The sequence below is a fragment of the Mirounga leonina genome, unplaced genomic scaffold (genome assembly GCF_011800145.1).
Source record: "Mirounga leonina isolate KUSES-001 unplaced genomic scaffold, KU_Mleo_1.0 Mir_114, whole genome shotgun sequence".
NCBI classification, from domain to species: Eukaryota; Metazoa; Chordata; class Mammalia; order Carnivora; family Phocidae; genus Mirounga; species Mirounga leonina.
The window spans coordinates 21134891-21147534 of NW_023270265.1; the positions used below are offsets into that span (position 1 = coordinate 21134891).

The 12644-nt window shown below is 37.9% G+C and overlaps 2 protein-coding genes across 3 annotated transcripts in view; one reads left to right on the plus strand and one right to left on the minus strand.

Moving 5' to 3' along the window:
• LOC118023852 (protein FRA10AC1) overlaps positions 1-9081 on the minus strand; it is a 42325-nt gene extending 33244 nt beyond the window's left edge. The window contains exons 1-6 of one of the 2 annotated variants that reach the window (XM_035025315.1): positions 8893-9081; positions 8714-8782; positions 6518-6594; positions 5102-5197; positions 4933-4978; positions 896-972 (exon numbers count right to left, since the gene is read on the minus strand). In XM_035025315.1, the coding sequence (XP_034881206.1) occupies positions 896-972; positions 4933-4978; positions 5102-5197; positions 6518-6594 (296 nt within the window). In that variant the 5' untranslated portion in view covers positions 8714-8782; positions 8893-9081. The remainder of the gene's footprint in view (positions 1-895; positions 973-4932; positions 4979-5101; positions 5198-6517; positions 6595-8713; positions 8783-8892) is intronic. The other variant, XM_035025320.1, reaches the window with a different exon arrangement.
• On the plus strand, positions 1711-2136 carry LOC118023870 (ATP synthase subunit g, mitochondrial-like). Its single transcript, XM_035025330.1, has one exon. The coding sequence runs from the start codon at positions 1721-1723 to the stop codon at positions 2030-2032; it is 312 nt and encodes a 103-aa protein (XP_034881221.1). The 5' UTR covers positions 1711-1720; the 3' UTR covers positions 2033-2136.
• Positions 9082-12644: the final 3563 nt, after the last annotated feature.

Genomic DNA, 12644 nt, shown 5'->3' on the forward strand with positions numbered 1-12644 from the left:
TAAAAATTGTATGAAGGGGCGCCTGGGTGGCTCAGTCGTTAAGCGTCTGCCTTCGGCTCAGGTCATGATCCTAGGGTCTTGGGATCGAGCCCCTGCTCCGTGGGAAGTCTGCTTCTCCCTCTCCCACTCCCCCTGCTTGTGTTCCCTCTCTCTCGGTGTCTCTCTGTCAAATAAAAAAATAAAATCTTTAAAAAAAACAAAACAAAAACAAACCTGTATGAAGAGTTTTCCATACCTCATTTTACTACGGCTTCCTAGAAAGACTAAGTAAGGGCAGAAGAGAATGGGAGGAAGGGATGGTATTTTAAGATGCTAACAGTTTGGGGGTAGAACAAGGGATTGTTGGAGAATACAGGTTAAACTGAGAGGGGAGATAAATTTGGGGTAGATGAGATCATATAAAGTTTTTTAAGGCTCTACCAAACTCAGAAAATTATTAAGTCAGAGAAAAAAACCCACACATAACTAAGAGGCTCTGATAGAAGAGCCTCAAATATTAGGAAGGAGTTGGCTTTTTTCCTGTTTGCCCTACCTTTTAAAAAGCAATCCCAAACACTGAGGTCTAAAAAGTTAATTATTTCAAAGATCCTTGCCCAAAAATTAAAAAAAAAAAAAATTTACTGCATAATCAATCAGGCACATGAATATTCCTCACATAACCTGTATCACCAAGCACAGATCTGGCTCAGCAGGCTACCTGAGGCCTGTTGCCAGAGAAATGGGGTTCATGAGGTACTTAGCAAGAAGTTATAGATAGCCTCTCCACTTGAGGATATTATAAGGAAACTGGAATGGAAAGCAGGAGAGAATGACAGAATCAGAAGACACAGTAGCTGTGGGTCTTTAAAGACATCCATAATTTCCTCCCATTCTATGTAAATTTCATGACACTTACCCCAATCGCCTAAAGTCTTCTTTTTTGCCACCATAGTATAAAATATAGTCATTTACAAACTTTGTGTGCCTTTGATACTGAAATGCAAAAAATTAAGGATTTGATTTGCTCAGTTGTTCTGTGTCTATGATATATGAGTAAGTAAAGAAAAACAGTATAAGTCTACTTAGTTTTTTAAATATGCAAAACCTACTCTACATGCTTACGAATTAAAAAAATATCTAAAAGGGGGTGCCTCGGTGGCTCAACTGGTTGAACACCCATCTGACTCTTGGTTTCAGCTCAGGTCACCATCTCAGGGTCCTGGGATCGAGCCCCACGTGGGGCTCCATGCCCAGTAGTGAGTCTGCTTGTCTCCCTCGCTCTCTGCCCCTCCCCCCCACTCACGTGCTCTTTCTCTGAAATAAATAAATCTTTAAAAAATATATATCTAAAAGGGTAAATATTAATTGTTAGGAGTCAATACTATAGAGCAGAGAGGCTTTCACTTTCTACTGAATACTGTTTCTGTTGTTTTGAACATTTTTCAAGCAAATACTACTCTTGTGATAAAATATAGCTCTACCTGGGGAAAAAGCTTCCTATTCTACTGTTGAAATACACACAGCCTCACACCAATATTCATTTTAATCATAATATGAGAAATAAATTATAGTTTCTAAAATTAAAGATAAGGAGTATAATTTACCCTTTATTACTATAACATATAATTTAGTTATTCCAGTAATGATAAAGCCTCTAAAATAGAAGATACAACTTTTATAATATTAAATCCTAACGTTAGGCTTTCAAAAACCTGTAAATATGACCTTCCAGCATGGAACCATGGCCCAGTTTGTCCGTAATCTCACGGAGAAGGCCCTGGCACTGGTGAACACTGCTGTGACTTACTCAAAGCCTCGATTGGCCACATTTTGGCACTATGCCAAGGTTGAGCTGGTTCCTCCAACCCCTGCTGAGATCCCTACAGCTATTCAGAGCTTGAAAAAAATAGTCAAGAGTGCTCAAATTGGTAGCTTCAAACAGCTCACAGTTAAGGAAGCTCTGCTGAATGGTTTAGTGGCCACCGAGGTGTGGATGTGGTTTTATGTTGGTGAGATCATAGGCAAGCGTGGCATCACTGGCTATAATGTTTGAAGACCAATCTTTAACATCTGTTTATACGTGGCTTATTATTTGAGTGTTCTTGGACCATGTGTGATCAGACTGGTATTTGAATAAAAGAAGATAATGTATCAAAATCAATGTTTTCTCGGGGCGCCTGGGTGGCTCAGTTGGTTAAGCAACTGCCTTCGGCTCAGGTCATGATCCTGGAGTCCTGGGATCGAGTCCCGCATCGGGCTCCCTGCTCAGCGGGGAGTCTGCTTCTGCCTCTGACCCTCCTCCTTCTCATGCTCTCTCTCTCTCAAATAAATAAAATCTTAAAAAAAAAAAAAATCAATGTTTTCTCTATCCGATGCTAAATGGATCACAGTTTCTCTTGATAATAAGATGGGTTGTCATCCTTTAATACATTAATAAAGCTCTAAGGGGCATGTCTTTTGCTTAGCCTAAAATTGGAAAGGATGTATGTGAATATACCAACCTGGCAAATACATTTATGAGGATAACATTCTAATTTGAAGGTTTGAAATACATGATCAATTTATTTGATTTCCAGAATAGTCAGGGGAAAGGTCTTAGGAAAACCAGGACTTGCTACAGTAGGAAAAATAGTAATACCACATGCCAAAGTGGTATAGTTAAATCATGTCCGTAATATAAAGAATAAAATTTGGATGGTTTCTCTTTGCTAGAATCAGAGATAGACTTTGATAACACCTGCATTTACAAATGTTAGAGTACTTGGTAGTATTCTAAGTAAGTATCTTTATACCATCTTTAACACCAGGACAGAGCTACTAAGAGCCACCACCTCCTTTTTAAATACAATTTTGATGTGTGTTATATTATTAATCTATTCAGTTTATGATTTTTAGAGCCTATCTTTACAAAAATAAAATACCCTATGGATATTTAAATAGTTATAAATTTAGTATCCTCCATGGTTCTAAATAGTAGATTATGTCCTGAAATAAAAAGAAATGCTTGCTATCAAAAAAAAACACCAAACCTGTAAATATAAGAAATCAGATTTTTTTTACTTTCTTTTAATATTTAAGAATTTAGTCATGTTTATCTTTAATGCAATATAACAAGATATATGAGCATTTTACTTTTTGTTTTAAAAAGCTCAACAGTATTCTCTCCAGAGCTGAACATGCAAATAACATAACTGACCTCATCCATAATACTGTCTGACTACACCCTATTATATCAAAGGTAAATAATGACTTAATTCATCACAGTATGTTCTAACAGAATACTGAATCAGAATATGATACTTCCAAGACTGGTAACAAAGCAGCTAACCTTTCAGAAAAGAAAAAAGAGAAAAGCTAGATATCCAGAGATTTGCGTTCTTTCTAGTTCTTGGTCTATCTCTAACTGGTCATATGACCATGGCAAGTCACTTCAATCTTTTAGGTTAACAAACTTCTTCTGTCAATGGTCAATATGCAGGCAATATGGTACCAGTCACAACAGCTCAGTTCTGTCATTTTAGCACAAAAGTAGGCACAGTTAGCACCTCAATGAGTAAGCACAGGTATGTGCCAATAAAGCTTTATTTACAAAAGTAGGTGCTGAGTGGGACCTTGCTTCCAGGAAGATGGAGTAGACAAAGATGTACCTCTCCTTATTCTTCCCACTAAGAACAACTAAAAACCTTGGAACTTATATCTAAAACAAATATAAGAAGATTCTGAAAGGTGGAGAAGAAGTCATAACAGCTAGGGAGCTCAAGACCCAGGGTATGACACAGCGGTAAGCTCCTCAGGTTTTCTTTTTGACTCATAAACTCAGACTTGAAAATGAAGAAGCTGGCAAGCTGAAAATGCCAACAAGCACAGACAAGAAAAGTCCCAACAAAGTCTGCTCTCTCTAACTGAATAACCAAGATAGAGGGCAGCCTAACAAGACAGGTAACCTTTAGACAATACCTACTCTACTCCAGCCAAAAATTCTAGAAATAACTGTGGCCCCACCTCCACCCATGCCAGAAAAGGGGACTTACACTTTCACCCTCACCAGGCTGTAACTAGATACCCTAACACCCCCAAATAAGTGGTGCCATAGGAGGCACAATAGATGTTGAAATGCCAAAGGAACAAGGCAGATGAGATCCATGGGAAAGTTCAGCTATTGGGTTAGAAGATAAGAGGAATAAATTGGTGGTAAGAGAATTTCTATAACTTAAAGAAAAAGATTAGGAAATGATAACAAAGTGAAACAGATGTCAATAGGTAGGGGATGTATCTACTTGCTATTGTCTCTTTCTCTTAATCCTGACTGTAGTAATAAATACCCAGAAACACTTCAGGTCTTGCTTGGCTTCTCTTCCATTCTACAATATTCCCAACAGTAATATGGATGGCCAGTGGTAACAGTTAGTGTAACAAGCCACAATCTTACCAAAAAGTTGAGATGAGACGTGGCCATAATAGGGAAGTACGATATAGCTTGACGACAACCCCAAGTCATGCCTGAGAGATGAAGCCACAACAGGCCTGAGGATAGCCCACAGACACATTCTACTTCTAGATACAAGTTTTACAAAGACCTTAAACAGCCCAGAACCAGGTAGTAAGAGAGTAAGAGTTAAAATGAGACTAAAGATAAGAGCAGTATTAAAATGAGAAATGTTGAGAGCTTGGCAAAAACACGTTGGAAAAATATCTGCAAGTTCATGGACTTTGTAAACCTATTTATAGATCATTAGTAATATGTTTTATTATTTCTGTCTCTGAGTCTTTCTTATGTGTTAATAAAAGAGAATTGTACTCAAAAGTATAAATGACAAGACTGCACATCAATAAACAGTTACCTTTAAAAATATAATATGGGTCTACCTGACTTCACAAGATTTTATTAAAATAAAAAAGTAGATTTTAAATTATTCTATTCGTTAGAAAAATCTAGAAATATAAAAAGGATACAGCATCCATGGCTATGAGGTGAAACCTTCTATTTCTTGCTTCTTCCCTGTAAAGACAAATTTTAAGCAAATTCAACTGTCTTTATTCTAATTAACAGAATTAAATCCCCAAGTCCCTGAGCTTATAAAAACATCTTAAACCAAAAAAAGTAATTTACAGAGGTACATACCTATCCAGCAATTCTGCTGCAACTTGTTTATGGGCCACTTTTCCATGTTTTTCTTTCTGAAATGGCTTTTTGAGCAATAAATCATCTTCAACTGTCCTGGTTTGTGAAGAAGAAAAATTACTAAAGAGTTCATTTTTCTCAAAGGATGTTTCTTGTTTCTTCATATTTTCATAACTGGAACATGTTTTTTAAAAATTCAAGTCTTAAAAAAGACTCACCGATCTTTAATAAGACATTTTATGTCTCCTTAAATGCTTAATTAATATCTGAACTTTATTTAATACTTATAAAATGGAGAAAATGAAACTAACAAATGAATGGGTTCTAGTGTCAGACCACCCAGGTTCTGAGATCCAAACTTGGGCTCTGTCATTCACTATCTTAACCTTAAGTAAGATTAACTTACTTAATCTCTCTGTTCCACACTTTTCCTGTTTGTAGAGCTATTGAAGCTTTTGGTAATCAATAATATAAAAAATAAGGGCTGACTATAAGTGATACAGACTATAGATGATCAGCCCTAGTTATGAAGATAGATATAACCCTGGAATAGAAACTATTCATCTAGATTTGCTCAAATTCTATTCTTATAAAGTAGTATTTTTGAATGAAAAATCTTGAAAATGTAAAGAACCAAACAATATAATTTATTATAATTATTTCTATTCTTTTGGTTACCCATGAAGACTAAGTACCCAACAAAAATGTTCAGCCCCATTTAGTATGCCGAATATATTGCTCTCTGTGTGAAATAATAAAGCAATTTTTATAAGTTTGGTTAATATGAATCAGTCAACCACTCCTAAGTTAACAGATAAAATCAGTTTCTAAGCACTAAGAGCTGAAAACAATGCCCCTTCACACAGCAACATCACCAAGATGTGACCTTCTTATAAGGCCCAGACTTTATTTGCTGATAGTTCTTATCCCTTCCAATTCAGTAAAAAATTCTATGAGCTCCTTCCTTTGAGCACTTAGTCTGCTCACTCACAAAACCATAAAACTGCACTGTATCACAATCTTACCCTCCATGTTAACCTCATTTTGAAGTCACGTACTTGCAAAGGGACCACCAACCAAGCCCCTTCTCTTAGCTATGATGTTCCCAAGTCAAGTCCTTAACAGCTGAATGAAAAATAGATGCATCAGAGAAATCCAAGAGTTTTAATTGATTTCTTTTGTCCCTGACTTCCCTTTCCATAAATCCCTTCACAGCATAAACATTATTTTATTTTTCACATAACTGTTCTCAAATTCTCGAGTCAATTCATTCTAGTTTAATAAACGAAAATTCATTCAATAGAGCATCATTGTCTTCATATGCAAACAAAATCCAAAAACTTTCAATATTATTTATTTATACCTCATCGCAATCTAGAAAGGATCTGAAACACAAATGAATAAAAAATTACTTACCTTTTTTTCCTTTTGTTAGATTCTCCACCGTGTTCATCATCACTAAAATCAGAGTCATAGCCTCCATGACCATGCATCTGTAAAGGAATATAAGATTGGTTACTTAGAACTTAAGTTGCCCATAGTTCAGGAAACAGAATAGTTCAAAAATAAATTATCTTTCAAAGCCATAATAATTGTAAAGGATCATGGTGAGTATATCACTGTTCATGGCTATCCAGCCACCTAAAACTTTCATTCACTTTGAAATAACAGACTTACCCTTCAGAAAATGAATCAACACTTTCCACCTTAATTATTAGGATACTCTTTGACCTTCTCATTGAAAACAAGATCTAGAAGCTGCCGTGTGACTGCACACAAGGTTCAGTGATGCTTCACTTTTGACTCAGATTACTAGAAGTTGCTGTGTATTTATCATCAACTTTGTTCCAGACGTTATGGTAGGTCCTTAACAAACACCGCTTCTAATTCTGCAAGTTAGGAACTATTATCTCCATTTTACAGATGAAGAAATCAAGGACAAACAAAGTTAAGTAAATCAATTATAGAGCAGGGTGCCTGGGTGGCTCAGATGGTTAAGCGTCTGCCTTCAACTCAGGTCATGATCCCAGGGTCCTGGGATCAAGTCCCGCATCGGGCTCCCTGCTCAGTGCAGAGCCTGCTTCTCCCTCTCCCTCTGCCATTCCCTCTGCTTGTGCTCTTCTGTCTATCTCTCTGTCAAATAAATAAATAAAATCTTTAAAAAAAAATCAATTATAGAGCAAACAGGCAGCTAAACTGAACTACTTGATTCTTAAGCTCATGATTTCAACTACTCCAAATTGCCTCTGGAATATGCTAACATAATTATATTCCATTAGACTTACTGTATTTGTGAATAGTACACTATCAATTCATTAAAACTTTCCTATCTTTAACATATGTTGAGATTTCCTTTTTCTTTTTCTTTTTTTTTTTAAAGATTTTATTTATTTGACAGAGAGAGAGCGGAAGAGGGAACATAAGCAGGGGGAGTGGGAGACGGAGAAGCAGGCTTTCCGCTGAGCAGAGAGCCCGATGTGGGGCTTAATCCCAGGACCCTGGGATCATGATCTGAGCCAAAGGCAGACACTTAAACGACTGAGCCACCCAGGTGCCCTGAGATTTCCTTTTTCTTTTAAACCTTCTTTCTTCAAGGTAAACAATCTTGCTCTTTGACCTAGTTAACTTTATCTTGTTCCAATTCATTTTTTTTTAACTGAAATTCTTAGAAATACTGAAAGATCTCAGTTGTCACTCAGTTGTGTTGGAAGCCTCTGGTTACAGCATTATACTGAATTTGGGACACACATTAATGGGGAATCAGTGGATTATTTGACTTTTGAAGTCATACTCAATTCATATGGCTACAAGGAACTAGTCCCGGTCAAATGACATATCCAAATTTTTAAACTAGATTTACTATTACAAGTGCAGCAGGAAAAAGAAGAAATAACTCCCTAAACTTTATTGCATTGGACCTAAGACAAGGTACGTTTCTAGTCCTGGCTACCCTGAATAAATAAAGTCTGTGATCTTTTTCAAACTTAAGTGTGTGGGTGTACACCTCTCTTCCCTGTCCCACAGAACTCTAGAGAGGAAGGTCCTAGCCTAGGTTGGAGGTGAAGGTTAGAAGGCCACAGTTCCAACTCTATCCTCTCTTACATCTGTCATCACCTGCAGATCTCACACCCTTTATCATGTCAACTCCTTGCTCCAGCTGTCTTATGACATCTGTTCAAGCCATACCAGCTTCTCACCCTTTATGTCCTCATTTTCTTTACATCCTGATGGGGGTCAACCACTGTGTGGAGCTTAGAGATATATTCTAGCATCAGCCTACCAGAGTGCAAATCCAGGCTCTGAAATTTCCATCTGTCCTTCGTTGTGCACGTTCCTTAACCTCTCTCTGAGTCTCAGTTTCCCCTTCTATAAAATCAGGCTATAAGAGTACCGGTCTCATAGGACTGGACGTTAAATGAGTTACAGCATATAAAGAGTTTTAGACGGAGTCCAGTATGATAAAATCCTGTAAATGTTGACTATTATTAACGTCATCTTGTTCCCACAAACCGCGACACCACCTCCTATCCTTGCTCCCCCTCGCCCTTTCTCTCTGGCGTCTTCATCCATCCCATACCCATCTCAAAAGAAAAATAAAAAGCTCTCACTCACTTCGAGCTACGAATCAACTGACAAGGGCCGAGAGAAATTCGAGAAGAGAGACGCCGGTGTCTCTAGAACCTACCAAACAACAACAACAACAAAAAGGTAATCAACTAGTAGCATATGAGGAACAAGTTTGGAAGTCGTTCTCCCCAACCCCAAATACACTCAAGGCCCTTATGACACACCCCTTTCCTCCTCCCTGCTCTGCCAAGTACGCCCGCAGAGTCCTTTTCCTTTTTCCCGGCGGCTGCAGCGACGACCCACGGCCTGAGCGAGCCGCTGCAGGGCCCGTCCCGTCCGCGCCGGCCGCTCAGCCTCGTCACAGCGACTACCGCCGCCGCCCGCTCCCGCCTCTTCCTACGGGTCCCGACTGGGCGCCGCTTCCGGTCCGGCGCAGCCGCGTGTCACATTTAAATGACACCGTCCTCGGGCGCGGCGACCTTGTGCTACAGCCAGAACAGCCCCGGGAAACAAAGGCAGCGGAGAACAGGGCCGGGAGGGGAGGCAGAGGCTTCCTACTTTCTCAAGTCGCAGCCCTCAATTTTTTCCTTCCGCTCCGAGCCCGTCATCTAATGTCGTGTGGCACTGCTCACACTACGCCCACGCCCATCGTTTGAAAATGTTTTGTTTTAGAAAAAGCCCTGCCTAAATATCACCTGCCGTCCTCTTTCTAGTAACCTTAGTAACGCCTCCTCGGAGCATCCTCGTTGAGCGTCTGTGATCTGCCTCTCCTCCCCCCTCCATAAAACAGTTCTCATAATTAGAACAAAAATAACTTTCCATCGTTTCACCACCCACACAATAGATGCCATTCCAAATGCAGTGCTGGTGGCAGAGGAGCTCATGGAATATGGGAGGAAAGGAAGAACAGGGAATAGGGGAGATTTAACAGGGTCGCAGCTTCTCTGCAGACAACAACCTGGCACATGTGAAAAGGAATCCAAAAGATTTCCTTTTTAAAAAAAGAAGAAGAAGAAAAAAAAAAAACGTAGGCAGAAATTTTAAATTATTTGAGCTCCACCAGGTTCTCCCTGTGTTTTACCTTTTCAATGTTATGATGCCCCAATCTGTTTTGCTGACTACTTACTGGGTTCAGGTCTTGTCTGCCTTCATCTGATGCTATTCATCCTTGCTGCTTCCTCAGGACCCAACACAATTCCTTGGAAATCAGAAGCGCTAATTAAGTATTTGGTGAATTGAACTGGCACACCACTGACTTTTACAGTGGGCCCATTTTAGAGAAAACCTTGGCACTTAACATGCATATCATTTTACATCTTTTGCACTAAACAGAAGATAACGATATTCAAGGCCCCCTTCTATTCCTGACAGTAAATTATAGATAAATCCTGTTTTACTGAATGCAGTGAATGTGATCTTAAAAATCTGTAAGTTAATGTCAATTCGATTATTTCAAAATACACTCAGATTATACTTTTTTTTGAGGGGGAGGGGCGGAGGAGGAAGGGGAGAAAGAGTCTTAAGCAGCTTCCACAAGGGCGCAGAGCCATATGCAGGGTTTGATCTCAGGACCCTGAGATCATGACCTGAGTTGAAATCGAAACCAATGCTAGACTGACCAAGCCACCCAGGCGCCCCAGATTATACTTCAATAAAAACATTAACTCAAAAAATGTAAAGTAATAATACACCACAGTTTAACATTATACTATACTGAATTACTTTGTCAAGCAGTTCCTTTTTTAGTAAATATCTAAAATCTATATTTAGTTCTTTTATTACTAAAACCAAGCACATCTGTACCTTGTATTCAGTTTACTTTCTACCAGTATTTGACATCTAATAGCATTTTTCTACCATTCTTGGTATGTTTTTGTCCACTGCTTCATTTTACTCTTAAAACAAGTCCTGTTATCAGCCCCATTTTGCACATGAGAAATTAAAGCACAGAACTTAAAGCCACAGACCTGGTAAAGGTCTAGAACTAGGAGTGCTTGTCTCTCTACAAGACTCCATTTTCTCTCTGTCTCTGTGTCTCTGTCAGTTTTCCCTCTCTTTTTAACCCATTGATTGTGTGGAAAGTAGTTCCTGGTTCTAACGTTTTAAGAATTTCACATCTGTTGCTGCCAGACCATGCAGCCAAAGATCTGCATTTTTTTCCCTTTGAGGCAGCAGTTATTGAAAGAGAAAAAATATTAAAAAAAAAAAAAAAAGAAAGAGAAAAAATAGGAAATATATGTTAGGGATAGATCACATGATCTGAACTAAAAACAATTTGTACAGGATAGAAAACCTACCTGAACAGAAAACCTCAAGTTAGCAATCAGAGCCCAACAACTATAAAAACACAAATATTTATTAAGTCCTTGCTCTGGGCAGAGTACCCTTCTGTTCATCAGGGTTACAAATATGTAAAAGGTTGACAAGTAATAAAGAAAAAATGAATAGTATAATAACAGCAATATATTCTATGGGGGCGCCTGGCTGGCTCAGTCAGTAGAGCGTGTGACTCTTCATTTTGGGGTTGTGAGTTTGAGCCCCACATTGGGTATAGAGACTACTTTAAAAATAAAATCTTTAAAAAAAAAGAACAGTATATTCTATCATACGCCAAGTACCTAGTAAATGGCATAAACCTATGGTTCCTAAGCTATAAAATGTGTTATTTCAATGAATGTGAAAATTTAAATGTACACCACCGCCACATGCCATATAACTCAAATAAAGCAACAAAATACTATGATAGGTGGAGGTGAGGGAAGTTGGTCTCACTCCTCTGCATTACTCCTTTCACTGTCAACATACATACTCTTATTGCCCACTCAAAAAGCTGCTCTGGGAGACAGTATAATAAAGAACCACATTTCAAAGTCAGCTAGACTTTCTTCCACTTACTAGCTGGGAGATCTTGAGCAAATTATTTAATTCTCTGAGTCTTAATTTCTTCATCTACAAAATGGAGATTACACATAGGAGCTATCTTACAGAGGGTTAATGAGGTTTAAAATGAAATGATGCAGCAAAAATTCTTAGCATGATGCCTAGTTCATAATGAGTATGTAATGAATGCTACTTGAGGAAAGAAGCAGATTACAGGCACTCTTTCTTGAGAATAAGTTTAACAATTAACTGCTTCTTGAATATAGCCCAGAAACAGATCCACACATATATAATCCCATAATTAAAGGCATAGTTTTAAGTGTGGACTTTTCAATAAGTAGTTCTGGGTCAATTGAATAATATGGAAAAAAAAATACTGATTCCTACTTTACACTTTACATAAAAGTCAGTTTCAAAGAAAACAGGAAAACATCTTCATGATATTTCATGATATCTTCCTTAGGGCATAAAAAATTTTCCTAGACAGGACACACAAAGGGCTAACCATAAAGGGAAAAAAAATAAAGACTTCTGTTTATTTTGAAGACAATTAAACAATGAAAAGTTAATTCACGAAGTGGGAAAAAATATTGCAGTATGCATATTTAACAAATTATCAGATTATACATAGAACTTTAAAAACCATTAAGTAAAAGGTGGAAACCTAATAGAAAATTTAGCCAAAGTCTCAAACAAACAACTCACAAAAAAAGATACCCAAATGGCCAATGCATAGAAAACAAAGTGCTCATCTTTAGTAGTTATCAGAGAAATGGGAATGAAGAACACAATGTACACCATTACACACCCCCCAGAATGGCTAAATGGAAAGAATGGATCTAGTACTGATGAATATATCCTGTGTTGCATATATTCCATTCCTCAGTGTATTTTCAACAGAAAAGGGTGCATATGTTCATTGAAAGACCTGAACTAGGAAACACTATTTACAACTAACAGCACTATTTATAAGTAAAAAACTGGAAGCAATCCAAATGTCCATCAGCGTTAGAATAGTTAAGTAAATTGTAGCTTATTCACACAATGGGAGACCATACACCAATAAAAGCAAATAAACCACAACTATATGCAACAA